This window comes from Lynx rufus, unplaced genomic scaffold, assembly GCF_022079265.1.
Source record: "Lynx rufus isolate CCGP_SWC_20201006 ecotype Redwood Valley unplaced genomic scaffold, mLynRuf1.p SCAF_8, whole genome shotgun sequence".
Lineage (NCBI taxonomy): Eukaryota > Metazoa > Chordata > Mammalia > Carnivora > Felidae > Lynx > Lynx rufus.
Genome location: NW_025814896.1, coordinates 128,853,221 through 128,878,420, shown reverse-complemented (window position 1 = coordinate 128,878,420; position 25,200 = coordinate 128,853,221). Strand labels below are relative to the sequence as shown.

The 25,200-nt window shown below is 51.8% G+C and overlaps 1 protein-coding gene across 1 annotated transcript; it reads left to right on the top strand.

The window, feature by feature from the left end:
- The first annotated feature begins 3,157 nt into the window (after positions 1-3,157).
- Positions 3,158-8,801, top strand: MYCN (MYCN proto-oncogene, bHLH transcription factor). The gene is made up of 3 exons (XM_047069493.1): positions 3,158-3,250; positions 4,426-5,335; positions 7,587-8,801. Exons 2-3 carry the CDS (start codon positions 4,543-4,545, stop codon positions 8,189-8,191), a joined length of 1,398 nt encoding a protein of 465 aa, XP_046925449.1. The 5' UTR covers positions 3,158-3,250; positions 4,426-4,542; the 3' UTR covers positions 8,192-8,801.
- The last annotated feature ends 16,399 nt before the right edge of the window (positions 8,802-25,200 follow it).

The window sequence follows — 25,200 nt, the reverse complement described above, 5'->3', positions numbered from 1 at the left end:
GCTGGACCCAGAGGAGACCCTTAACTTGTGATCAGGAAAAAAATATCTCGACATTGCGGAGCTCCTAGTCAGTCGTGAGGCTGGACCCTTGTGAATGTGTGTGGGGTTTGTTTTGTTTTTAATGAAGGGATTTACAGGCCAAAACATTGTCCTCCCTCAAAAATCTCCTTATTTGTAAACCCAATCCTGTGTATCACTCTGTGCAATCCGTTGGTCCACTTTAGAAGTGTGTCTGGCTGAGTCCACGGTGAGGTTTGTGACTCATCTGTGCCCTGACTTGGGACACAGTAGATGCGTGCTGAAGCAAACCCTGTCTTCGAGGCCATCTGAAGATTTTATTTAATGTGCGTCCACACAGCCTGAGAGCATCGCAACATTTGAAAAATTCTCGAAGGGCAGGCTAGGAAGCAGCAGCGGCAAGGTTTCTGGGTGGACAAAGTCTTTTATCTTTCCACTTGCAAATGAAGGCACCAATAAATACTTGTTGAATTTTATCATTCTGTTAACCTTCAAATTCAGACTTGTCAGTAATTACTGGTTTGCATTAAAAGGAGGAGATAGAGATTGAGGTCCTGGAAGGATACCTGATTTGCTGGGTCTCTTGTCTCCTTGTCCCCTCTTTTTCTGTTTGTTTGGGTTTTTTTTTTTCCATTCTTTTTTAAGTCAAGGGAGAAAGACAAATGGCCTGCTGAAGGGCACACCTCTGGTGAGAGAGGACAAAGGTAGGACTTTTAAACGTAGTAAAGGGGGGCCATCTTGGCCTATTTTAACTGTCCTCTCATTTTGGTAAAATGGTAGGGCAGGCAATTCTGAGTGCTTTTTCTGGGCACTGTGGCTGCTGGGGGCCCGAAGAAAGTTCTCGAGTGACACTCATTTTTCTCTCCTACTGTTGCCAATACACGGAAACTATATTGGAAGAGGTGGCCACCTTAGGACTCATTCTGGGATCTCTGCCTTTGAACAGATCATCAAGGACTTACTGTAGTCAGGTATTACCGTAGACAGGTAATTTGCTTTGCCTCTGACAAGGCCTGTCCTTCAAGGAGCTCACAGGTCTAGTGAGGGAGGCACAGCCCGTCGCCCCCACCTGCAGCCCCCCGAGGGAAGTGGGCATTAAACAAACATTCCCAGGCATATATAATTACAAATGGCAGTAAGTGCTCTGGAGGAAAATCTAGAATGCTTGCAGAGAATACAGCAGGGGGGCTTGGTTTAGATTAGGGGGTTAGGGAAAGGAGAAGTGGGGGTGGGAAAGGCTTTTGCAAAGGTGAGGTGTTTTACACACGTGAAGGAAATAATAATAGAGGTGCCTGGAAGGGGCAGCCCATCCTCATTCATGGGCCACTTCCTAGAACTCTGGGAATTCGCCTCTCTCCCCTGAATTATGTAGGCATCCAGGGTAAGGGTGGGAAGAGCCTTCACAAATGCTAATATGTGTGCATTTTAGGGGCTGTCCCTTGACCCCCGCATCCTCAGCCGTGATTAGTTTGAACGCTGAGGTGAACGGCCGGGATGAGTCGCATTTCCAGTTTGGGAAAAGGGAGACCGAGAAGGTTTGCCACTCCAATCAGGGGGCCAGGTTCCCCCACCCCAAAACCACCCAGGGAATGCTTTCCAAGGGAAAATTCCACCTCATGAGGTATTTGGTTGTGAAGAGGGCTGCCCAGGGGATCCGGGTTTTCCCTGGGGAGTTTTGGGGGTAGCGGCAATGATCTCTGATTCCCCGTCTCCCCCAAACACCTGTATAATAGTTTGACCAGAATGAAGTGAGGATTTGACCATGGCGGTGGGATGAGAGGGTAATGCTGCCGGATGCGGGGGGGGGGGTCTCCATTTCCCTGGAAACCTCATCTGGTACTACCTGTACCTGCAGACGCTCACTAGGTGCTGGGCACTGTTCTAAGCTCCTTTAGAACGCTCATTCTCAAAACAACCCTCTGACATAAGCGCCATTACCAACTCCCAATTTCACAAATGAGGGAACTGAGGCACAAAGGAGCCAAGTAGCGACAGCAGCCTTTCTTTTTGTCTCCAACAATTTGCAGTCAAGGGTTTTGAGCCAGGAGGTTTGGTCTCCAGGAGGTGGGGACCCGTACTTCTATGTGAACCTCATCAGCCTCCCCATAATTCGGGAAAATACTAGCTTTGCAAAAGCTAATTTGGGAGCCCGTGGGGGCAGGTCTTAACGCTCTTTTCCCTCGGAAGCCGCCCCGCGCCGCCACCCCCTGCGCAGTGGGGAGGGCTGGTGACAGTGCCGCGGGGGGGGGGGGGGGGGGAGGGGGCGGCGGAGTGGCCCTACTCCAGCCCCGAAGACCAGACCCAGCAACTCCGCTTTCTTCTCGGTCTCCGCGAGGTGTCGCCTTCGGCCGAAGAAACCACGGCGGCGCCACCCTCGTAGCCTGAAGTTATTTATTTATTTTCAAACAAGGGGGGCGCCCCTCTCCTTTCAATTCAAAACTAGAAACATCCTGCGGTCTCGTTCCTAAATGGGCGCGTCCTCCTCCTCCCATTTTGCACCCTCGGTCTAGCCTCCCTTCGAGATTACACGAGCAATCCCACCGCCAGGCCTTGCTCGACGTTGGCGTCGCGCTCAGCCGAACACAAACGCAGTCAGGGCGGGGGCTGGGATCGGAGCCTCGGCTCCCCCACCCCCGCCCCCCCCATCCCCCAGTACACACCCCCGGAGCCCTCCGGAAAGAAATATTTTAATGCCAAGCAACTGCCAGGCCCGCAGGGTGGGTGCTGCATTGCACCGCTCGGCGCGCAGCTGGTTCGCAGAGTGCACCGGGTGCAAGCCCGGGGGTCTAAAAGCGAGGGAGGAGCACACCCCGGGCTTTCCCAGCTTTGCAGCCTCCTCTCTGCAAAGAAGAAAAGCGAGTGGCTTTTGGCGCGAAAGCCTTGGCGCCTCCCCTGATTTTTATGGAAATCAAGAGGGCGGGGTAAAGCCGCTTTCCTCTGCCTTTCTCCCTCCCCCTTGTCTGTGCCGCAGCCCCCTTCTCTCCCCGCCCCCCGGGTGTGTCAGATTTTTCAGTTAATAATATCCCCCGAGCTTCAAAGCGCAGCCAGTGACAGTCATCTGTCTGGACGCGCTGGGTGGATGCGGGGGGCTCCTGGGAACTGGGTTGGAGCCGAGCTAGCGCTAGCCAGGCGCAAGCGCGCACAGACTGCAACCACCCGAGGACCACCACCCCCAGGCCACCCGGAGACCCCCGCGCAGAATCGCCTCTGGATCCCCGGCAGCCGGCGGGAGGTAAGGAGCTGGGGTTGCAAACTGCCCGGCGGCCCCCGGGTGGCGAGCGCGGCGGGAAGGCAAGCCCCGGACGGGATCGCGGCTCGCGCACAGGGCGCTCGAGTATCCTCGGGGGACTGTTGCTGCTTCCGAAACAAAACCATCTCGGGGTTTTCCCTGAAAAGCCAGTTCCAGCCCCGAAGGCACCCCGGGTGGAAGAGACCCGCCCTAATCCTTTTTACAGCCTTTGCCAGGAGGGGTGTAATGGCTTCATCGAAAAGAATTTCGCCCTTCTCTAGAACATTTATCCGTGTTTGAGCTGACGGAGAGCGGGTGCGTCTCGACCCCGAAGCTGGGGTTCTCCAAAGGGTGCCCCTGGAGGAAGAAGAGAGGGGGGTTAGGGCGAGGCCGCCGCGGTGGTAATCTGGGTCACGACTGCTCCAGCCCCGAGGAAACGCGGCTCTCCCGGGGACCCTGCACCATTCCCGGGAACTGGGGTTCAGGCTCTCCCCTCTCCCAGGAAGAGGACGTTGTGGGGGGTTTGTAAGAGTGGGGGTGGGGTTAGAGAGGTTCAAAATAAGCTATTGGCAGGACTCTGCTTGCAGCGGATGGATTGCTGAGGGGCGTCTGTTCTGATGGGGGGGGGAGGGGGTTTGGGTGCCCGTCGTTGGGTCTCAGTCGAGAGAAAGGCGTTTTCCCTTTGCAAAGTTTCCTAAATCCCCCGCTACCTTTTGCACTCCCGAGGTTGCAATTTTACAAAGGAGGGACTGAGGGTACTCCAGATCATCTGGCCGGTAGCTGGGTTGGAGCCTCCGGCTTCCTTTGAGCAGCTGGACCTACATGGTGCAACTGGGTTGTCGGAGAGCTGGAGAGAGCTAGGATTCTGCAGCCTTGAGCGGCCCCCTCCCCCAGGCACTGCCGAGTGTGAATGAAATGGCAGTTTCCAAAGTTGCAGAGCCACACCACCACCCCCCGCATCTGCATGCCCCCTCCCACCCCCAGTCGTAGACAGCTTGTACACAAAAGGAGGGAGGGAGAGAGCGAGAGCCAGAACTTCCTCCACCTTCGGGAGCACCAGGCGGAGTGGGGGGCTTGCAGGGGAGACTGACGAGCCGGGTGAGAGGGGGCGCCCACTGCCCCCCCCCCACATTAGGCTTCGCTTGCCAACTCTCTCCTGGTGTGTCTGTCGGTTGCAGTGTCGGAGATTGGCGCGGGCCCCCGCCCTCCGCGCCCCCCACGGGAAGGAAGCACCCCCCTAACTAAAAGGAGCGGAGCGGAAAGAAGCCCTCATTCGCCGGCCAGGAGGCGAGCCGATGCCGAGCTGCACCGCGTCCACCATGCCGGGGATGATCTGCAAGAACCCAGACCTTGAGTTTGACTCGCTGCAGCCCTGCTTCTACCCGGACGAAGATGACTTCTACTTCGGCGGCCCCGACTCGACGCCCCCGGGGGAGGACATCTGGAAGAAGTTCGAGCTGCTGCCCACGCCCCCGCTGTCGCCCAGCCGTGCCTTCCCGGAGCACAGCCCCGAGCCCCCGAACTGGGCCACCGAGATGCTGCTGCCCGAGGCCGACCTGTGGGGTAATCCGGCCGAAGAGGACGCGTTCGGCCTGGGGGGCCTGAGCGGCCTCACCCCCAACCCGGTCATCCTCCAGGACTGCATGTGGAGCGGCTTCTCGGCCCGCGAAAAGCTGGAGCGCGCCGTGAGCGAGAAGCTGCAGCACGGCCGCGGGCCGCCCGCCGCCGGGCCCGCAGCCCCGGCCCCGGGAGCGGGCGCCACCAGCCCTGCCGGCCGCGGGCACTGCGCGGCGGCGGGGGCGGGTCGCGCCGGGGCCGCCCTGCCCGCCGAGCTCGCCCACCCGGCCGCCGAGTGCGTGGATCCCGCCGTCGTCTTCCCCTTCCCGGTGAACAAGCGCGAGCCCGCGCCAGCCGCCCCGGCCGGTGCCCCGGCGGCGGCGGCGGGCGCCGCGGTCGCGTCGGGGGCGAGTGCCGCAGCCTCGGCCGGAGCCCCGGTTGCCGTCCCCCCGCGCCCCGGAGGCCGCCCGGCCAGTGGCGGTGACCACAAGGCCCTCAGCACCTCCGGAGAAGACACCCTGAGCGACTCAGGTAAAGACCGTGCCGGGGGCCGGCCGCCTCCCTGGGGTCCCGGAGCGGGAGTCGCGATCCCTTTGTTACTGTCCGTGGGGTTTGACTGGGGGGGGGGGGGGGGCGGGGGAGCGTATTTTGGAGGTAGTGCTGGTGGCAGAGGGCCGGTTTCCTCCAAGCCGAGCCCCCCCAGGATAAGGAGAAGAGGGGGAGCGAAAGCTGCCAAGAGGGTGTTCCCCAAAGTCTCACCTTCACCGAAGTGCCCTCCACCCTCTGCGGGAGCCTGACTCTATCACTGGACCCCACCCGTCCCCCACCTCTCCGGTGCGGCCGGTCCAAGGAATAAAATTAGGAAAAGTTGGGTAGCTAAAGCTGGGTGGGAGTGGAGAGGCGCGCTGGGTGCGTTTTCTGGGCAGAAACCTGTTAGCACCAGGGTGGAAAGGGACTGCCTCCCAGGTCGGGAGGGCAGGCGCGGGGAGAAGACACAAAGGCGGTGCAAAAATCCTATGTAGGGCACAGGAAGGTAGAGGGAGGTTGCACAGATGGCTACTACCAGTTTTATTTATTTATTTTTTTCAAGCCTCGGTAGTCTTCCCCGCCCTCGGTGGGTGGTGGGCTATTTGCTCCTGGTCCGTGGCCAGCAGGCGGCGATATGCTGGCTGGCTGGCGGGCGGGCCAAGGATCTGAAAGGCTGGGGGGGGGGGGGTGGGACCGCCTCCCCCCCTCCATTCAGCAGCTGGTGGCAAGTAAAGCCACGGTTGTGTACATTCTCAAGGGGCTGCCTCTGCATGGCGTGCAGTGAGCACCGGGTCCAGTTTTGTCTCTGGCCAGAATGCCAGACCTTTGAGTTATTTTGTGACCCAGTGCCCTTCAAGGTGAGGGCGGGCACTTAGGCCCTCCAGAATGTACACACCCTGGGAGAGCACCCACCGATTGGTTCCATTGTGTGCCTCTGTCTGCCTTAAACTGAAGGGTTGGGTTAAAACCCAGACTTTGCCTGGAACTCTGGAGGTAAAAAGAACTCTGTCCAAACACTTGAATAGCCCTTGTCCCGGCAGCAGGGAGCTGGGGGCCCCTTGGATCTTGAAAACCCAAGTGTTTTCAGAATGCAGGTGGATAAAAAAGCCCAAATTTCCTTGAGGGCCGAGGACGGATTCATCTAAGGCTCCTGGAAGGAAACTTGGTGATAAGCCTCCAGTTTGAATCGGGTCTGTCCCTTTAATGTCTGTGCCTTGACAGCTCTCGGTGAGGGAGCACTTCCTTCCAACAGCTGTCTTCTTGGCAGAAAACCAAAACATTGGCTTAAAGGGACCCACAGACTGGAACAGCTTCACATTTCGGCTTTAGAACAAATCCCACAATTGTTCAGCTTTCCGGCCCCCTTCAGATCAAGCAGAAGATGTGTTTTGATTTTCATGCTTGCATTTTAAACAATAATTTTCGATCCCGGTGAGGGAGTAAAGGAGGAGAGAGGGGGAAGTGTAGACACGATGCTACATGTTTTTGTTGCTGTTATTGCCCGGGACTTTGCGAAGCGGCGCCCCGCCCCCACTTGGGGTTTTAGAGTTCCTGTGGATTCTGACTTTGTAGTTAAGATTTGGTTTTTGTTAGATGAACACCTGCTTACCGATACAGAACTCAGGTTCATGGCAGGCGGGTTATTTTTCGGCCTTCGTTAGTAAAAGTGCCCCTTCAAGCTTAAGGACTTGAAATCAAACCCAACTGTGTGTCACTTGCTAGACGATGCTCCTAAAATGGGGATCCTCAATTCTTAAGCGTGGAGAGAGAAATACGAGTGAGTCTTCGGGACAAACTAATAATGACGATCAAAGCTTACCATTTGCGGAGCATCCGTCTGCTAGGCTCTGTTCTCCACGTAGTACCTGTCCAACTCCAGAACCCTGTGGTGTTCTCCCCATTTCAAAGCTGAAGAGATAGAGGCTCCGGAAGGTTAAGTAACTTGCCCGGGGTCCCACAACTGGTGTGCGATGGGAGTCGGGATTCTGCCTGACCCCAAAGCCCAGGTTTATATTTCTGCCGCCGGCTAAAGTCTGAGTGTGGAGGCTGAAAAAAAGTCCAGCGGTGTGGGGGAGGGGGGAACTCCCGGATGTATCTAATTTCGAGAACCACCGTGCAGTGCCGTCCACATCCGTGTGGATGGATCCACGATGATTGCGCGCTGGGCCGGCGCCTGACATGAGAGCCTCTCCGTGGACCTCAGGGTAGCCCCTCTTGTGTCTCCCCAAGAGAATGACTCCCCTCTCGTTCTTAGATGATGAAGATGACGAAGAGGAAGACGAGGAGGAGGAAATTGACGTGGTGACCGTGGAGAAGCGAAGGTCCTCCTCCAACAGCAAGGCCGTCACGACCTTCACCATCACCGTGCGGCCCAAGAACGCAGCCCCGGGCCCGGGGAGGGCCCAGTCCGGGGAGCTGATTCTCAAGCGCTGCGTCCCCATCCACCAGCAGCACAACTACGCCGCCCCCTCCCCCTACGTGGAGAGCGAGGATGTGCCGCCCCAGAAGAAGATCAAGAGCGAAGCATCGCCCCGCCCCCTCAAGAGCGTCATCCCCCCGAAGGCTAAGAGCTTGAGTCCCCGCAACTCTGACTCGGAGGACAGCGAGCGCCGCCGGAACCACAACATTCTGGAACGCCAGCGCCGCAATGACCTGCGGTCCAGCTTCCTGACGCTCAGGGACCACGTGCCAGAGCTGGTGAAGAACGAGAAGGCCGCCAAGGTGGTCATTTTGAAAAAAGCCACCGAGTACGTCCACTCCCTCCAGGCCGAGGAGCATCAGCTTTTGCTGGAGAAGGAGAAGTTGCAGGCAAGACAGCAGCAGTTGCTAAAGAAAATTGAACACGCTCGGACTTGCTAAACGTTTCTCGAAACTGGACAGTCACTCTGCCACTTTGCACATTTTGATTTTTTTTTTTTTTAAACAAACATTGTGTTGACATTAAGAATGTGGGTTTACTTTCAAATCGGTCCCCCTCCCCGTCGAGTTTGGATCTGGGTGGGGAGCAGGACATGTGGGGTTCTGCCGGGACCTCGGGAGAGGGCCCGCATGATGGGATGCTGGGTGGCCCTTGCAGTTTTCCTCCATGTCACCTCCGAGACCGCGGTCGAAGTTCGTGACAGTTGGGAGCCTCTGGGCTGTTGAAGTCACCTTGTTTGTTCCAAGTTTCCAAACAACGGAAAGTCATTCCTTCTTTTTTAAAATGGTGCTTAAGTTCCAGCAGATGGTCACGTAAGGGGTTTGCCATTTGATAACCCCTGGGGAACATTTCTGTAAATACCATTGACACACCCGCCTTTTGTATACGTCCTGGGTAATGAGAGGTGGCTTTTGCGGCCAGTATTAGACTGGAAGTTCATACCTAAGTACTGTAATACCTCAATGTTTGAGGAGCATGTTTTGTATACAAATATATTGTTAATCTCTGTTATGTACTGTACTAATTCTTACACTGCCTGTATACTTTAGTATGATGCTGATACATAACTAAATTTGATACTTATATTTTCGTATGAAAATGAGTTGTGAAAGTTTTGAGTAGATATTACTTTATCACTTTTTGAACTAAGAAACTTTTGTAAAGAAATTTACTATATATATATGCCTTTTTCCTAGCCTGTTTCTTCCTGTTAATGTATTTGTTCATGTTTGGTTCATAGAACTGGGTAAATGCAAAGTTCTGTGTTTAAGTTCTTCAAAATGTATATATTTAGTGCTGCATCTTATAGCACTTTGAAATACCTCATGTTTATGAAAATAAATAGCAATTAAATGATGCAGCTTTTTTTTTTTCCCCTTAATAGCACTAGTTAAGCTCTGTCCCTTAAACACAAATAGTCCACGCGTTGTAGAGGGAACTTGGGTTCTACAGGTAGTCCTTTTACATCCGTGCAGTTGGGGACGGGCCACTGTCCTCACTTAGGGTAGAGAGAACTGAGGTTAGGGACGTAAAGGCATTTGTTCCAGTTTATGCAGAATGGAGACGTCATTTGTGACCATGTGTTATAACTCATAGCATTCAATAATTTACTAAACACTTTCATTTATGTTTCGTAGAATTAAGTGGGGACACCAGACTTGTTCAACCGTTTAGAGCGAGAAGTATAATTAACACACGCAGGATTGTGAAACTTGGCTATGTCGGTACTATTTGTTTCATTGGCGGATGGCTTTATAAGCTCATGCAGTTTGTCTCCAGGACTGTGTTCTTCAAAATTCACTAGGATTTGAGGTTGTACGTTAGGCACTGTAGCAGAATAAAAAAGAGGAAGTTGGTTCCTTCCCTGAAGGAACATTCAATCTGATGCACAAAAGGAACTCCTGGGGCAGAAGTTGTGTGGTCCAGATCAAGTGCCCATGTTCCTTCTGGAGAGACACCGGGGCATGTGTAGCTCTGGTGGCTTCACACAGGTATGAAGGAGGACAAGCCAGGTTAATGAATTGGAGGGAGGCACAGTTGGGCTAGGAAGAAATTTCTGAGTTTCCCTGTTGGGAGGTGATACCTTTGCTTAAGAGGCATTCAGCCTCTCAGAACTGAAAGCTTACAAATAAGCTGTCTCTCTTCGGGGTGAAAAGCGGTGCTCGGTCATTTCTCTAAGGTTTCATTCATCAGAAGTTTAGCTCTGAACTGACAAAAGCCTTTGCTAAGAAGACAGGTCCAGCCATGAAAATGCTTGCCTTGGTCACACAGCTTGGGGGGAGCAGTGATGGTAGAATCCAGGCCATGTGGGTCCCCATCTGTTTTGGCTACTTTATAAAGGCCAGTGGGGGTTTAAAACTTGAGGTCTTCCTTCTCCCGGTTTACGGCCACATGTCCTAAGGCTCTGAGGTTGGCAGTACGGCCGTGGACATTTTCTGATGGTCAGAGCATGTTGAAAGTCATGAGAATCTCTTGTTTAATCTCTCCACTCGCCCCCTTCCCCCACTAGAGAATAATGAAACTTCTTTGAAAGACCTTTTTGAATTGTCGTTCCAGAAGACTTCCTGTCCATTTGCCCCAATCCTCTGCAGCCTCTGCGACCTTGTTTGTGTACCCATGAGCCAAAAGAAAGTTAAGTGGCCTCCAAGTCCTTGAGACTCTTGAAGCTCTGTCCAATCATCCCGATTTTTCTATTTTTGAGTCGATAAGGGGCCTACTTAGGTGTTTTGGATGAGATGGATCTCTGGCCATGGAAAAGGAAAAACCATTGCGATGAATGAGGCTCTAAGCTCATTCCTACCAGGTTCTCTTTTTGCTCTGTCTGCTGGGAAGCTCAGAGCCAAATCCGGTGCTCTCATTCTACATGTCTGGTGCCCATCCATCCTTTTCTTCTAAAGCCTATGATCTCTTGATTTGCACTGTTGGTTTAGCCATGCCTTTTGCTTTATTTTGTTACACTGAAGAGACCTTTTTGCATTAGGCGGGTCATAAATAATGTATTATAATATATACACTAAGGTGAAACGCCATTTATTTGCCTTTCCTGGACCAGCTGAGGGAGAGTGTCACCCAATTTAGCTCTGCAATTATCTATAAAGTAATTGCTGTGGTCACAGAAGAATTGGAGAACTCATTTCAATCACGTGAGGAGCCATCTCTGTTCCAAGAGTGGTTTTGAGCCTGAGGAGCTGCTCTACATGAGTTAGATCAATAAACGGTAGGACTTAGACGGAGCATAGAGATGATCTCATTGAATTGCTTTATTTGATAGAATGGGGTCATGGGATCCCATATCGAATTAGCGGCCCGACCCAGGACTGGAGCCCTGTCTCCAGATCAGCTCGATGCTCTTTCCACAGTGTTGGCTTTCCTCCTGTTGACCCTACTGCCTCCCGACCCCTGGCCCACCCATCCACCTACAGCGTGCTTGCTTCTCTCTTAATTCTCGATGGCCGACCCTGCATAAGAACTTCCAATAGCCCTCCCCGTGTAGAAGATGCAGTCCAAATCCTTCAGTCTGGCCCATGAGGCTGCTACCCCCACCCCACCCCCACCGCACCCCTACTTGGGCTCAGCAGCTCCGTCACCACCTGCCCCTCCACAGGCATTCTTGTTCTAGCCCCGGCAGGTGGAGCAGGGCTTTCTTACTTCACACATTCTCTCCTCTTGGGTTATCCGGTTTCCGTTTCTTGAAATCCTTTCAATGTTGAATGGCAGACCCAATGCTATCTTGGTCAGGTGGTCGTCCCCATACCCCCAGGTGGGCCTCGTCCTGCTCTTGACCTGATGTGGCTGCTGGAGATAGAAAAGCTCTCCGCGTCACCCTGAGACCTGGACGGGAGGTCCCCAAAGGCAGGTAGTGTCCCCTTCACCTCTAGTCTTCGGCCCCACTTGCCTGATGACTGACAGATGACAGGACCTTGGCAGATACCAGCGATGGTGCAAGACCCCCCGCCCCTGTGGAGCCCTGTAGCAATCACTGAGGGCTTCTAACACTCGAGTCTCACCACCCTTCAGAAGTGTTGGCCAGCTCATCAAACACCCATTTTTGGGAGCTGGGTCTTCTGGGTCTGACTTTCATTAATGTCTGTGGTGGCTGCCTTGAAAATCCTGTGATTTTTTTTTTTTTTTAAGTGTGTTTGTTTGTTTTTGAGGGGTGGAGGGACAGAGAGAGGGAGAGAGAGAATCCCAAGCAGGCTCTGCACTGTCAGCTCAGAGCCCGATGTAAGGCTTGGACTCAGACCGTGAGATCGTGACCCGAGCTGAAGTCAAGAGTCGCACGCTTAACCGACTGAGCCACCCGGGTGCTCCTTCGGGCTGTTTTTAGAATCAGAGGTTATTAGATTTGGAACAGGCTCAGAAGCCGTCGAGCTCAATGTACCACCTCAGAAGCAGGGCTGCAGAGAGGAAACAGATGAGTATAGAGTCTGCTCATGGGCAATCTTTCTTCTTTCTTCCTTCCCTCCCTCCTACTCTCCCTCCCCTCCTCTCTTTCTGTCTTCTCACAGTGAATGTTTCTTTAGCACCTATCTTGTGTCAAGCAGTTTTAGGCACTTGGGAAACATCGGGAAAAGAGGCAGAACTCCCCCCAGATCCCCGCTTTCATGGGCTTTATAAAGTCTGGGAGAGAGTGACCACAGTGAGAAGAAATGTAATGTGCAGGTACAGTAAATAGCATTCAATACGATGGTGGAGGCTTTGAAAGGGAAGGAGGGATTCGGGGAGGCACCGCAGGAGGGAGGCAGGTTGCCAGGCTGAGGAGATGGTGGGGAAGGTGTGCGGGGCCGAAACCGGGGGCTGGGTCCCAGAGGGACGGCACCCAGCTCTGAGCACTGTGGTGGCTGCTCGGCTGCCGGGAGCCCGGCCTCAGTCTTCGGGGTTCTTCCTCCAGCATCTCCCTCTGGACGTTGGCAAATGTTCCCCCCACCGCTACCCCACTCCGGCCTCTCATTCACTCCCTCAAAGGGAAGCAAGAGAGTGGATCTGGGGCGAGACTCCCCGGTGTGAATGCGACTGCCCCACCCACGCGGTCCAGGTTGGGCTGTTGCCCCACGGGTACAACTGGGGACGACGGCACCCCCCACTTCCCAGGGGTGTTCGGGGGGATCACAGACTGCACATAGCACATGCCGTGGCACCTGGCACGTGATGGGTGCCATCTGAGTCTGGCCGACGATCTGATTTCTTGTCGACGGCAGCCTTCCTCCCTCCATTTCCCCCGTATGTCACCGGGGCAAAGAATCCCTGCGGAACATTTGCTGGTAGAACAAACCCACAAGCCTGAGCTCCACAAGAAGTTTGCGGACTTTTGTTTCTCCAGAGAGGCCTTACAAAACCTAAAAACGGGTACCTTGGAAACAAATGAATGTGAGCTTTGAAGCCTATTTTAAGACGGAGCCTAGGAATTTGAGTGCCGCAGAACATCTACGCCTTCTACAATGGTTTATTAGTTTTCCCTACTTGTAAAGGAAATCTCTTCATAGACCACTGACCAGGGTTACCTGATCTCTCGTGATATTGACGTATCATGCTACAAGACATTCATCCCGAAACCTTTGACCAGGAGAAGTAACAGAGCCTTTTTATGGTGGAACTAGACGGACCTGTTGGTACGATGCACATTTGGAGAAACACGCACAGCACGTACTCCCGTGATAAACGCGGAAGGTCTGCTGCGGGATGTGCTCGGAAGTGACGACACAAAATTCTCCTTTCTCCGGCTTGCGAGCAGACCCGAGATTTTCGGCAGGCTTTCGGGAGGTGGCGCGGGGTGAGGACGCGAGCACACTCCTTCATGAATCGGCGGCCTGTTAGAGGTGGTGTTTCGTGTTTAGGCTTTCCTCTGCCATTGCCCCGAGGGAGGGCCTGCGAGCCCACTCTCCAGTCTACAAAGTGAGGGGCCAAGTGGACTGGGAGGCAGCCCTGGATAATAGAAGGACTTGGTGCGGTCGGATCGCAGCTCAGTTATTTGCTGTTTTCAGCCTTGGCATGGGGAGGCGACCCCTGTTCTTCCACGGTCGCGTCTGTGAGTGGAATGAGTTGGTAATCTCCAGCGCCCCGTTTCAATTCCGGAGAAGCCTTCGTCCTCAGGGATGGCTTGAATCGCTACAAACGTCTGCCCTGTTTGTGAACATCCTCCAGTGGGAAGCCCTGGGCACGCATCTGGGCTCTGTCGTTCACCCAATGCGGGGCTGAGGGCGAGGTGCTCCCCTCTGACCTTCCCTTTCTTCGTCTCCACAACATCACTAGTAATGACCACCTCGCAAGGTACTTAGAAGGATCGGATGACATAAAGTACATGAGGGATGGGATAGCCATCTGGACACTGCCGTATGTAAGCCTTCTATGAGCTCTGATCTCCTAGTCGGTTCTTGTCCAGCATCTCCCTCCCGCTTCACCGCCTGCTTTCTGGAGTCACTTCCGAGTGGGCTTCCTCCAGGTAGTAAATGCTGTGAGCGATGCCTTCACTTGATCGGCACACTTCTGGTTGCTACGCCGTACCGAGAATAGGGCTTTGCTCACAGCATCGAATTTAAATATTCGTGAAATAGTTACTACCAGCGAAAAGACTTGACTTGTTGTTCAAAGCCAGCTAGACGTTCTCAATTTGTGCAGAAGAACTGCATACGAAGGCTTGCCTCACGTGGAACTGGAGAAAACTATGATAGATCCAATTTTTAGTTGTGTTACCCAGGTGAAAACAGAATATGATAACCGACATCTAACATCTTGAGGTTTTGCTCGGGTTGGTTTCGCCACTTTTCTTTGGCATAAAGCCAAGAAGAACAAGAAATTGATCCTAGAGACTAGAGATATGACCCCTGCTGGAGCTCTAGTTAGATGCGTTTCGTTGGTGAAGAGAGCAGGGTTGAGACCAGAGTTTACTGACGGAAATGGTGTGATTGCATCTGGGTTTGAGAGTAAGTCTTTCCCAACCCGAGTTGATCCTCCTCCTGTATTTGCCAAACTAATATTTCGTAGCCTGTCTTGAGGGTCAGTCATCTTTCTACCTCTCCCCCAAACATCTCATTAAAATAATGAAGTTGGAGGCTTTCTTGGATGGCTTTAACTGTAAACGTCCTGGATGGCTGCGAATACATTTCGTTTGACACTTCTGGGAGATTGTTTCTCCTGGAGTGTTACATCCCTCGGAAATTCCTCTGGGTAATAAATGCGCACACGTCAGCATGTGGCTGCGGTTTGAGCCTCTGTTATCTTTGGCTGACTGTGTGTGCAGGCTGCCATGTCAGGTGTGACCACAGGTTCCCCTAGCCAGGCAGCCACGGGAGGACTTTTTTGTTGCCCACAGTGATGAACCACAACGCGAAAGTGTCGGAGCAAAGAAACAACATCTAGCTCCGGTGCAAATGAAGCCCTGGCTTCACTGGAGACACGGATGCTGAGGGCTGGATTATTGGGAGGGGAAACGGCCGTAAAATGCTTATTATGCTGTTTGCTGCCATTCAAGGACTCTCCCAAAAAGGAGAAGTCCTTTTTGCAGGGATGTGGTTTCTCTTTCCCTCTTTACCTAGGGTGACTGGTTTGTCTGAGTTTGCCCGTGACTGTCCCAGTTTCAAAACTGAAAGTCTGTGTCCTGCTAAACGCTCACTCTCTGGCAAGTAAGGGGCAGACGCTCCCCTCCTCTTCCTTCTCTTCGGGGGTCTGCTTGCCAAGACTCCCCGTGGAAGGCAAGGAGACAGGGCTGGAACCCCCACAGCACACACCTCCCAGGCCACCTGCACCGTGGTGCTGAAGGGCCTGGCAAGCAAGGAGCGGCTGGAAAGAACATTGTCTTGGTATCAGAGCAGGTGGATTTGAGTTCTAGAGACATGATTAAGTGACTTGGGGCGAGTCCCTCTGTGGCTGTAGCAGAGGAGAAATCTCTGTTTTCCTTTTGGGCTGCTGTCAGCCCTGCAGGGGAAAATGAGTGTGTGAGGTGACAGGTGCCATGCAGATGCCAGGGACCCACGTTCTGCTGGCCTGCCCACTCTACTGTCCCCAGGCTCTGAAGTTCCTTCTAGATGATGATGATGATGATGGTGATGATGATGATGGGGATGATGGGGATGATGATGATAGCAGTTGGAGGCCTGACCCTGACCCTAGTTCCAGTCTTCTAACTGGGCCTTCCCGAGCCTCCTTCATTCTTCAGATCTCCACAAGGAGCCCAAAGGAGCAATTTTCAAGTTATCAGACAATCCCAGGGCCGAGAGGGAACGGCCTTCCTAAAGCTCTCCGGGTGTGCGCTTGTCCTAGAGTCATCCTGGGAACACAGAGAATAAACTCTTTCCTGAGGTCTGTGGGTAGCCGGGCTCTGTTTCATCAGAGAAGCTGCAAGTTCAGGCACCTACAGACGAACTTGAGCTTCAGGCTCCGAGTCGAGGACCCTGTGATGATATTGCCACAAACACGTTCCATGAGATTAACTACTTCCTGTGGTGGGGTGTTCCTTTTATTGGCAGTTGTGAAACCATTTTGGCTATGTCTGTTGGGGGCGGTGGGACCACATTCCTCAGGATGTGTGTGTATTCTTTCGCAAAAGAAACAGGAGTGGCAAGTCTAGTCGACCTTTCAAGGGCCTTTCAAAGCAGTTTTTACCTCTATCTAGCTTTGGGGGGAAACCTGCAGTTAACTCACAGCAAATAACAGCTTATATATTCTGGAAATGTTGTTTGAGGGGCACAAGTGCCCAGCTGAAGATCCCCCCCCCCCCCAGTCCTGGGCCTCCTGAAGGGGAGAGGGTCTGTCATGTTAATGACATGTGCATATTATTAAGGGAAGGGACAAAGGGCCTGGAGCTTGGGAACAAGAGCTGTTCTGGGGACTCTTCAGTATGCAGATGGTACCCTTATTATAAATCCGATGGGGGGAGGGCCCTGGGAGAGTCTAACCGTAAAGCTATCTTGATGGAGAATGGCTCTCTCCACAGATGTGGAGCTCTGAGCTCCCCACCCACCCATAAAATGATCCCCCACTGTGTGATCACAGAATACATTCTGGAGTCGAAATGCCATTTTACTTTGATTTCTTTGAATTAAAAATGGCCGATTTAATAGAATGCCAGGCTCCCCGAGCCTTCCAAGCCATGTGACACTTGCCTTCTTTCAGCGGAGCTTACCAGCCAGATGTAAAACCGGACGCTCTCCACTAGTCCTTCCGGGGGTGGAGAGTGTGTGCCCGTGAATGAGGTGAAAGGAAGATGGGAGAAGAGTCAAGATGGCAGCCGACTCAGACCATCCCCTGGGCGGGGAGACGAGATGTCAACACGGGTAATTTCCGGAGAAGAGGCGGTGGGAAGTGAGATGAGAGCACAGGGGGGCCTTCCCACTGCAGGAGGAGATACAAGATGGCCCTACCGCCCGTGTAAGTATTGCGCTGGTGCAGAAAGACAGGAAGGGGCATTGCAGGTTGAGGGGGCAGCCTGTGCGGGGCTGCATGGAACGTCACGGAGCTGCATGCAGGCGTGTGAAGGTGCCTGGAACCGCATGGAGGTGCCTGGGGTTGCGTGCAAATACATGCAAATGCAGCGCATGTTTAGGGCACAAGTGCATCCTGGAGCCACAGGTGAGTTGCACGGATTGGACCTAAGGACTGCCAGTAGGCAATGGGAAACCAACCAACGTGTCTGTGAAGGAGAAGGACATGACTAGGTCCCGTGGGACTTTGGGAGCACACTATCTACATAGATTTAACCCACGTAAAGTTGCCCCTACGATGCCTGTCAGTCTCAGTAACCAGTTACCTCGGGCCTGTTCCTGAGGGCGCCAACCAAACACTCCTGACATGGTGGGGAGCCAGACCCGGGCTTTCGGGGGCCTGAGTCTTGGCAAGGCCACCGCTGAAAGTTTCTTGCCCCTCAAGCCTTGCTGGTCTTGGGCTTTGTCTCTTCTGCCTGCACATCTTCCCAGTCCTACGGGTCAGAAGCCCACCTGTCTTCCAGGGACCAGCTAAACGGCACCTTCTTCACCAAACCTTCCTACTCTCCTTTACAGAAAGTCTGCTGCCCTTCCTCTAACCTCACCCAGCGCTTTCCCCACACCCTTGTGTGTTTGAAAACTGACACTAACTCCCTCTCTCCCTACCATGATCACTATGAAAAAATTAGACAATAAAGAGAAGTAAGAAAGAAAACTATCATGAGAAATCTACGTGTCAGAGAGAAGTACTATTAAAATCTTGGTGTATATTTTTCTAGATTTTCCCACAGGCACACAAATGCATTCGAACACACCCGTTTGTTTTGTATTTTTGTCAGGTCGCTAATAACTTTTGATTATGTATTATAAATAATTACATTTGGGTCTTATCTGTCTTATAAGGGGTGAGGGGCTCTGTGGTCTCTGTGTGTTCTGCACTGGCTAGAATGGGTTTTGCACATGGCAGGCAAGCAACAAGTGACGAATGAAGGAAGGATTGGGTGGGTTTCTCCACGCGTATCTGTAAAATGAGAACTTTCGGTTGTATTATGCCTGAGGTCTTTTCTAGTGCCAACTGTCGGGAGATTTCTGATCATTACATCTCTGACATGGGTAGAAGAAACAATCCGGTGACCGGGTATATATATCCTTTTTAGCATAGCATTGTGATGGCCTCAAACTAAAAGGAGACCAAACAGTATTTTAATGCACTTAGGCTGGGTCTGAACGAAACCTAGGAACCATCCGGTTCCGAGTGGACTCTTATTAATTATTTTTTTTTCCTATCCCAAGTGGGCCAATCTTGGGATATCAGTTAAAACTTAGAATCTGAAAAAATTTGAAGACTATAGATTCCTCATTTCTTCTGACCTGTGGGGCGACGGAGAGCCTATATGGCATCTTTGCACGGGGTGGAAAAAGGCTTCCTCTCCTCTCCAGGAAGATGCAGCACCACGGGTCCGCATGGCTTGGTGCACAAGCCATGGATATTGCGCCCTCTTACCCCCTCCGTAAGACATCTCTTGGGCATGACACAGCCTGAATGATTGCGTCGGCAGCCCCAGTGTAGGGTACCTGTAAGAACGGAAAACTCCAGGTAAGTGTTTGCTGTCTGTGTTCAAGATTCTTCTTTAAGCAGACGGGCAGGAATATGTTGTAAGAATCAGAAAAATAGCATTTGTGAGCTCGCATAAACACACTTCTCCAGTGGTACCCAGATACTCCCCAGACCCTGTGCTTTTCCTCCTGCTGATCTCTCTGTCTGGAAGCTACCCTGTCCCCGGCCATTCCTTTCTCAGTTTTACCCATTTTTTTCACGGACTCCGCTCAAAGGCTGTGTCTCCCACAAAGCCTTCCATGACCCGTTTTGTTGGAATTCACTGAAACCTCTCTTGTGCTTGATGTTCACAGAAGTTATTTGGAACAATTTGAAAAGCCCTAAAGGGTAGACGCTGTCATCTGCACAGCCTCCGAGAACTTCCTGGACACGTGTGTGTCCTCTTTACCTTCTCTCTAAGTCCACGCGTCAGGTGTATTTTTATTCCTTATTCCCTTGGTCCTTTGCATTTCTGTAGCTCTGCATAGTTTCCAAGGCTTCCCCATGAACCAACAGAGAAGGTATTCTTAGCCACACTTTATAGGTAAAGAGAAACTCAGACTTAAATTTACACACCTAGAAAGTAGTGAGTGTGGGTGTGAATTTGGACTTCTCAATCACCGTTTGGTGTTCCCTACTCGTAACACTGCCTAGAGCACTAATGGAAAATTATTTGAAGTCTGGAAAGAACCTCTGTGTTAGAATCATTTGTCCATGTTATTACTGAACCTGAGTTTGAAATGTTGTTGGAAGAGTGACAAGCTATTTCTTTCCCCCACTGAGCCTCTTCTAGAAGGAGAGCAATTTGAAGGGTGATGCCGGGCCTTTCCAGAGATCTGGTGCTTGTGCATAAGCTGCCTTCACCAGAGACAACTTAAAGGAAAGTTCTATCACCTGCAACCCAATTTTGTCTTTTACAGCCAGGAAAGGACTGTTAAACTCCTTTCCTTTAAACAGATTCAACTGAGCCACGTTTTCTTGGCCCTCTGCCCCCACAATTCCATGTCCTACCCCTTGGAGGAAAAAGGACCCACAAAGATTTCTACCTGGCTTTAAGTATTTAAAAAATACATAGTGCATGGCCCCTAACCAAGAAGCTGATTGTTGCTGATATGATGGACCTCCTTTCAGGTAGCGGTCCTCAAAAATGAAAAGAAGCAGCCCGTCCTGAAGTCCCTGAATATGTTTAGTATGGAACTCACAGACTGAGTCTGAGTGGGGATAATAAGATTGGAGCAAAGCAAGATTTTTAGTTTTGGAGAATAGCATATAAATATTCAGGTCGTGAAAGGAAAGAGAGGGCTCCCACATTCTGCCCTCATCCGTCCCCAAAGCCACTGTGGGCTCCTACAATTCTCCACTGGTTGCAGCCTCAAGTCTCTGGGCTAACTCTGCATGTGTCCCCCTACTTGTGCCCAAACACCCCAATTAAAAAATGGGCGAAGGTCTTGAACAGGCACCTCCCCAAAGAAATATACAAATGGCCAGTAAGTAGGTGAAAGGAGGCTCAACATCACTCATCATCAGGGAAATGCAAGTCAAAACCACAATGAGATACCACTTCATACCCAATAGGATGACTGTTACAACAAAACAAAACAAAACAAAACAAAACAAAAATAACAGGTGTTGGTGGGGATGTGGAGAAATTGGAACCCTCAGGCATCGCTGAGGGGAATGTACGATGGTGTGCTTGCTGTGGAAAACTGTACGACCACGGGCAAAAAGTTAATCATTGAATTACCATGTGATCCTGGATTCCACCTGTAGATAGGTACCAAAAAGAACTGAAAGCCGAGACTCAAAGAGATATCTGTACACCCATGTCCGTAGCATTATTCACAATAGCCAAAGGCAGAGGCAACCCAAATATCAAAATGTGGTTATACGCACAATGGAATATTATTCTGTCTCAACAAGGAGTGAAATCCTGTCAACTGCTACAACATGGATGAAACTTGAAGACATTATGCTAAGTGAAATAAGCCAGACACAAAAGGAAAAGTACTATACTCCACGTATATGAAGCAGATAGAGGTGCCTAGAATAAATTCATACAGAGTATAACAGAGGTACCAGGGACGGGGGAACAAGGGCATTAGGTTGTTATTGTTTAATTGGCACAGGAGGTGATAAAAAAATTCTGGAGACGATTCTGGTGATGGTTGCCCAACAGAGGCATGTACTTAATGCTACGCAATTGTACTCTTAGAAACGGTAGAAACTGTAGGCAAAAAAGTCTCCTGGCCAGGCCACACCGCGGTTAGTTCAGATTTTCTATGGGTAGGACCAAGAGATTAATGGCTTTCTAAATTCCCCAGGTGATTCCTATGGGGAGCCAAGAGCAATGACTTCTGCCATTCCTGAGTTTTTGACAAAAGCTTGCATATTTTTGGTTCCTACTATTTACTACCTAGATGTCCCAAAGGCACTCATACTCCACCTGTCCATGTTGAACGCATCATCTTCCTCCCCAAACTGTCCCTCCTCAATGACTCACCTATTTGGTCTCCACCACCATCTACCTACAGTTGGTCACTCGGTGTAGAAAGCTGGGCAGCACTCTTGGGAAAATGGAGTGCTTCTTTCTGTCTCCTTGAATATCCTGCCATGTCCTCAAGGAAAGGGAGGCGACCCTGGCATTTGTGGGGCTAGAGCAGGAGCCCAAACCGGGGGGGGGGGTGTCCCCATCCCAGCGTGCCCTATTTTCTTTCCCTCACCAGATTCATCCTGCATCTGGTAGGCGTGTTTCCATGATGCCTGTGGGGAGGGGCGGCTGGAGGAGGGCCATGTGACCGAATCTAGAGGTGGCACCAGGTGCAGATAGATCCTGGCCAAGCACACCGGAAGCTTTAATCAGCTCTCTGGTCTACCACATGCAGCCCATAGGTGGCTAGTGCTTCCAAGGGGTTGGTCCATCCCATAGTGGCCCAGGGCTCCAGGGCTCTGCGGTCACTTCTCTGTGAGGCCCCTTCTCCACTCTCTTCCCTCTGATCACCAGCTCGCCTCACGGTGTGGCTCACGAATCCACTTTCCGTTCTGCTTTCTGGCACCACTCCGGGCCGAATTCCCTTCAACCTGCACTGTGCTCACGTGGTGGCCCCATCAGAGAACATGTCATCACACGGCCTCGTTATTCTGTTTACACGATTCTTCCCCAAACAGACTGTGAGCTCCTTGAGTGCAGGAAACACGTCGTATTGACTCGCGCTTGCTGGACTAAAATGCAATTTTGTTCCCTCCAGGTTTGATCCAAGTTCCCTTTGCTGTGTGGCTCTGTGACTTATTTCGGGAGTAATAGGCTTTGCAGCTGTCACTAGAGGGTGTGACCTGACCCTGCGCCCCCCCCCCCCCCCCCCCCACACACGAATGCCAGCCTCATGTTGCACTTTAAGACCACAAGCCCTCGGACAAGATTGTCTGGGTGTGCGTTCTAGATTCACTATATAGTGCTGGGTCCATTATTTCATCTCTTGAAGGCCTCAGTTTCTTTTTTTTTTTTTTTTTTAACATTTATTTATTTTTGAGACAGAGAGAGAGCATGAACAGGGGAGGGTCAGAGAGAGGGAGACACAGAATCCGAAACAGGCTCCAGGCTCTGAGCTGTCAGCACAGAGCCCGACACGGGGCTCGAACTCACGGACCGCGAGATCATGACCTGAGCCGAAGTCGGCCGCTTAACCGACTGAGCCACCCAGGCGCCCCTGAAGGCCTCAGTTTCAACATTGGGAAAATAGGGATAAAAAGTATCTAGTTCTTTGGTTTGCTGTGAGAAGTGAGTGAATATAGTGACCGGACCCGTACTAAGCGTTCAAGAAATGTTAGTGATTATTTTTATAATTGAAAAAGCAAACAAACATGGGGCGCCTGGGTGGTTCAGTCGGTTAAGCGCCCAACTTCGGCCCAGGTCATGATCTCACGGTTCATGGGTTCGAGTCCCATGTCCGACTCTGTGCTGACAGCTCTGAGCCTGGGGCCTGCTTTGGATTCTGTGTCTCCCTCTCTCTCTGGCCCTCTCCTGCTCGTGCTCTGTCTGTCTCTCTCTCTCAAAAATAAATAAACATTAAAAAATTTTTTTAACAAAAACGAACAAGTCAGTCTAGCTAAGAAATTCCGGGAGAAATCTGAGCAGACATGGCCAGACTTCAGATTCCAGCTCCTGCCTCCTGCTCTGCTGTCCTCAGCTCGTCTAGGTGTGCCCACCGTCTCGGGGAATGCTCCAGGAGCAGGTATCAGGAGCACTGAGCTCAGAGTCTCTGGGGCAAGTGTGGAGGGGCGCACGCAGCTGGCTCTTGCCCTCTCCTGAGCTGTGCGGGCAAGCGAGCTCCCTACAGTCACCGACCTCATCTGTAAACCCACCACCAAGCAGGGATCATTCTAACCTCACAAGGGTGTGAGGAGAATGAAGCGAAATGAAGGACTTCCAGGGTTACGAAAACCGTGGAATCCAAGGGATCATTGTTATCCAGTAGCTCACTCGATTTGCAAAGTCACCCCAGAGGTGGGTAGAGAGGGTTCTGTTTTATGAGTGGAGAAACTGAGGTCAGCCCAGCAAATGTGTTGGCAGAGCCCAGGAGAGGATGCGGGTCCCTAGCTGCTCTGGCTCTGGGCTCCTTTGGGGTCTGTCCTGCGTGCCCCAGAAGCCTGGCTTGTTAGAGGCAGCCCCAGGCGCTCTCTAAGGAGGCTTGGTTGCACCCCTGCTCAGGGACCTCGGGGGTGCGCAGGGGTGGGCTGTTCTTGGAAACCGTGGATGGGTCCATCCAGCCTTTGGGGCCAGGTCAGTTGGGCTGGGACTGTGTCTTCCTCCCTCACCGCGGGGGCCAGGCCCCAATCGCTTTCTTTAGAGGCCTTTGTGCAGCCCGTCCTTTCATCCTGGGCCCGACACAATGCAGGGGTGAGCTGAGGTCAGATTTTCAACCTCCAGCTCTGGATTTCCTGTCTTTTGTGGGCTGGAGGACAGATTATGCCACCCGGCTTCCTGTCACCTCAGCACTAGGGGCTCTCGCTCCCTGACGCCAATCTGCCACGAGAGACTGGGGAATGCTGTTGGGAGAGGAGGAGGAGGAGGGCCCGGCCCCTGCTCCCCGTCACTCAGACTCAGGCTTTGGCTGCCGATGGATACTGACGATCTCTCCGGGTCTGAGTCTGTGTGAGTTCGGGTGGTATCTTCAATGAGGCCTCATCCTCGATGAAATACAGTAGGATAAAAAAACAAAACAAAACAAAACAAAAAGACAATTCCATTAAGCGGCATTCAATGGATGCCAATCCCCTTTCCCTTTTTCACAGTCTAGATTACGTAATAAAAATAAATGAGAGATGGGCCCCCAGTAGCAGAAAAGAGTTAAGAAATGAAGTCTTTCCAGAGGACCTCTTTTGCACTGCTGGTGGGAATGCAAACTGGTGCAGCCACTCTGGAAAACAGTGTGTAAGTTCCTCAAGAAATTAAAAACAGACCTACCCTATGACCCAGCAATTGCACTAGGAGGTATTTAGCCAAAGGCTACGCGTGTGCTGTTTTGAAGGGGCACATGCACCCCAATGTTTATAGCAGCGCTGTTGACAACAGCCAAAGTACGGAAAGAGCCCAAGTGTCCATCGGCAGATGAATGAATAAAATAGACGTGGTTTATACATACAATGGAGTATTACTCGGCAACCAAAAAGAATGAAATCGTGCCATTTACAACAACATGGATGGAACTAGAGTGTATTATGCTAAGTGAAATCGGTCAGTCAGAGAAGAACAAATATCATGACTTCACTCATATGTGGAATTTAAGAGACAAAGCAGATGAACATAAGGGAAGGGAAGCAAAAATCATGTTAAAACCAGGGAAGGGGACGAAACAGAAGAGATTCTTACATATAGAGAACAATCTGAGGGTTGCTGGAGGGGCTGTGGTTGGGCGGATGGGCTAAATGGGGAAGGGGCATCAAGGAAGACACTTGTTGGGACAAGCACTGGGTGTTATACATAGGGGATGAATGACTGAAATCTACTCCTGAAATCATTATTACACTGTATGCTTAACCAACTTGGATGTAAACTAAAAAAAACAAAAAACAAAAAACAAAGAAAGTCTTTCTGAGAGAAGGCTGTGTCTCGGGGGAAGAATTGGGGGCTGGAGAGGAGGTGGGTGGCAGGGGGTGTACAAGATGCCCTGGGACACTTTGTACACTTTGCTACAACCAAGTGCCACAGACCGGGGGGCTTACAACAACACAAATTCATTTCTCACACGTCTGGAGGCCGGGGGTCTGAAATCAAGATGTCGGCACGGGCTCCCGCTCCCCAAGGCTCTTGGGGAGAATCTGTCCCATGCCTCTCTCCCAGCTGCTCTTGATGGCTGGCGATCCTACTATCTCTGGGCTCACACCTCCATCATGACACAGCGTTCTCCCTGAATCTCTGTGCATTCCCTCCGCCTGTGTC

Coding starts and splice junctions, on each gene's coding strand:
- MYCN (XM_047069493.1), top strand. CDS start 4,543: ATGCCGAGCTGCACCGCGTCCACCATGCCGGGGATGATCTGCAAGAAC. Junction 5,336..7,586: donor AGACACCCTGAGCGACTCAG/GTAAAGACCGTG, acceptor TCTCGTTCTTAG/ATGATGAAGATGACGAAGAG.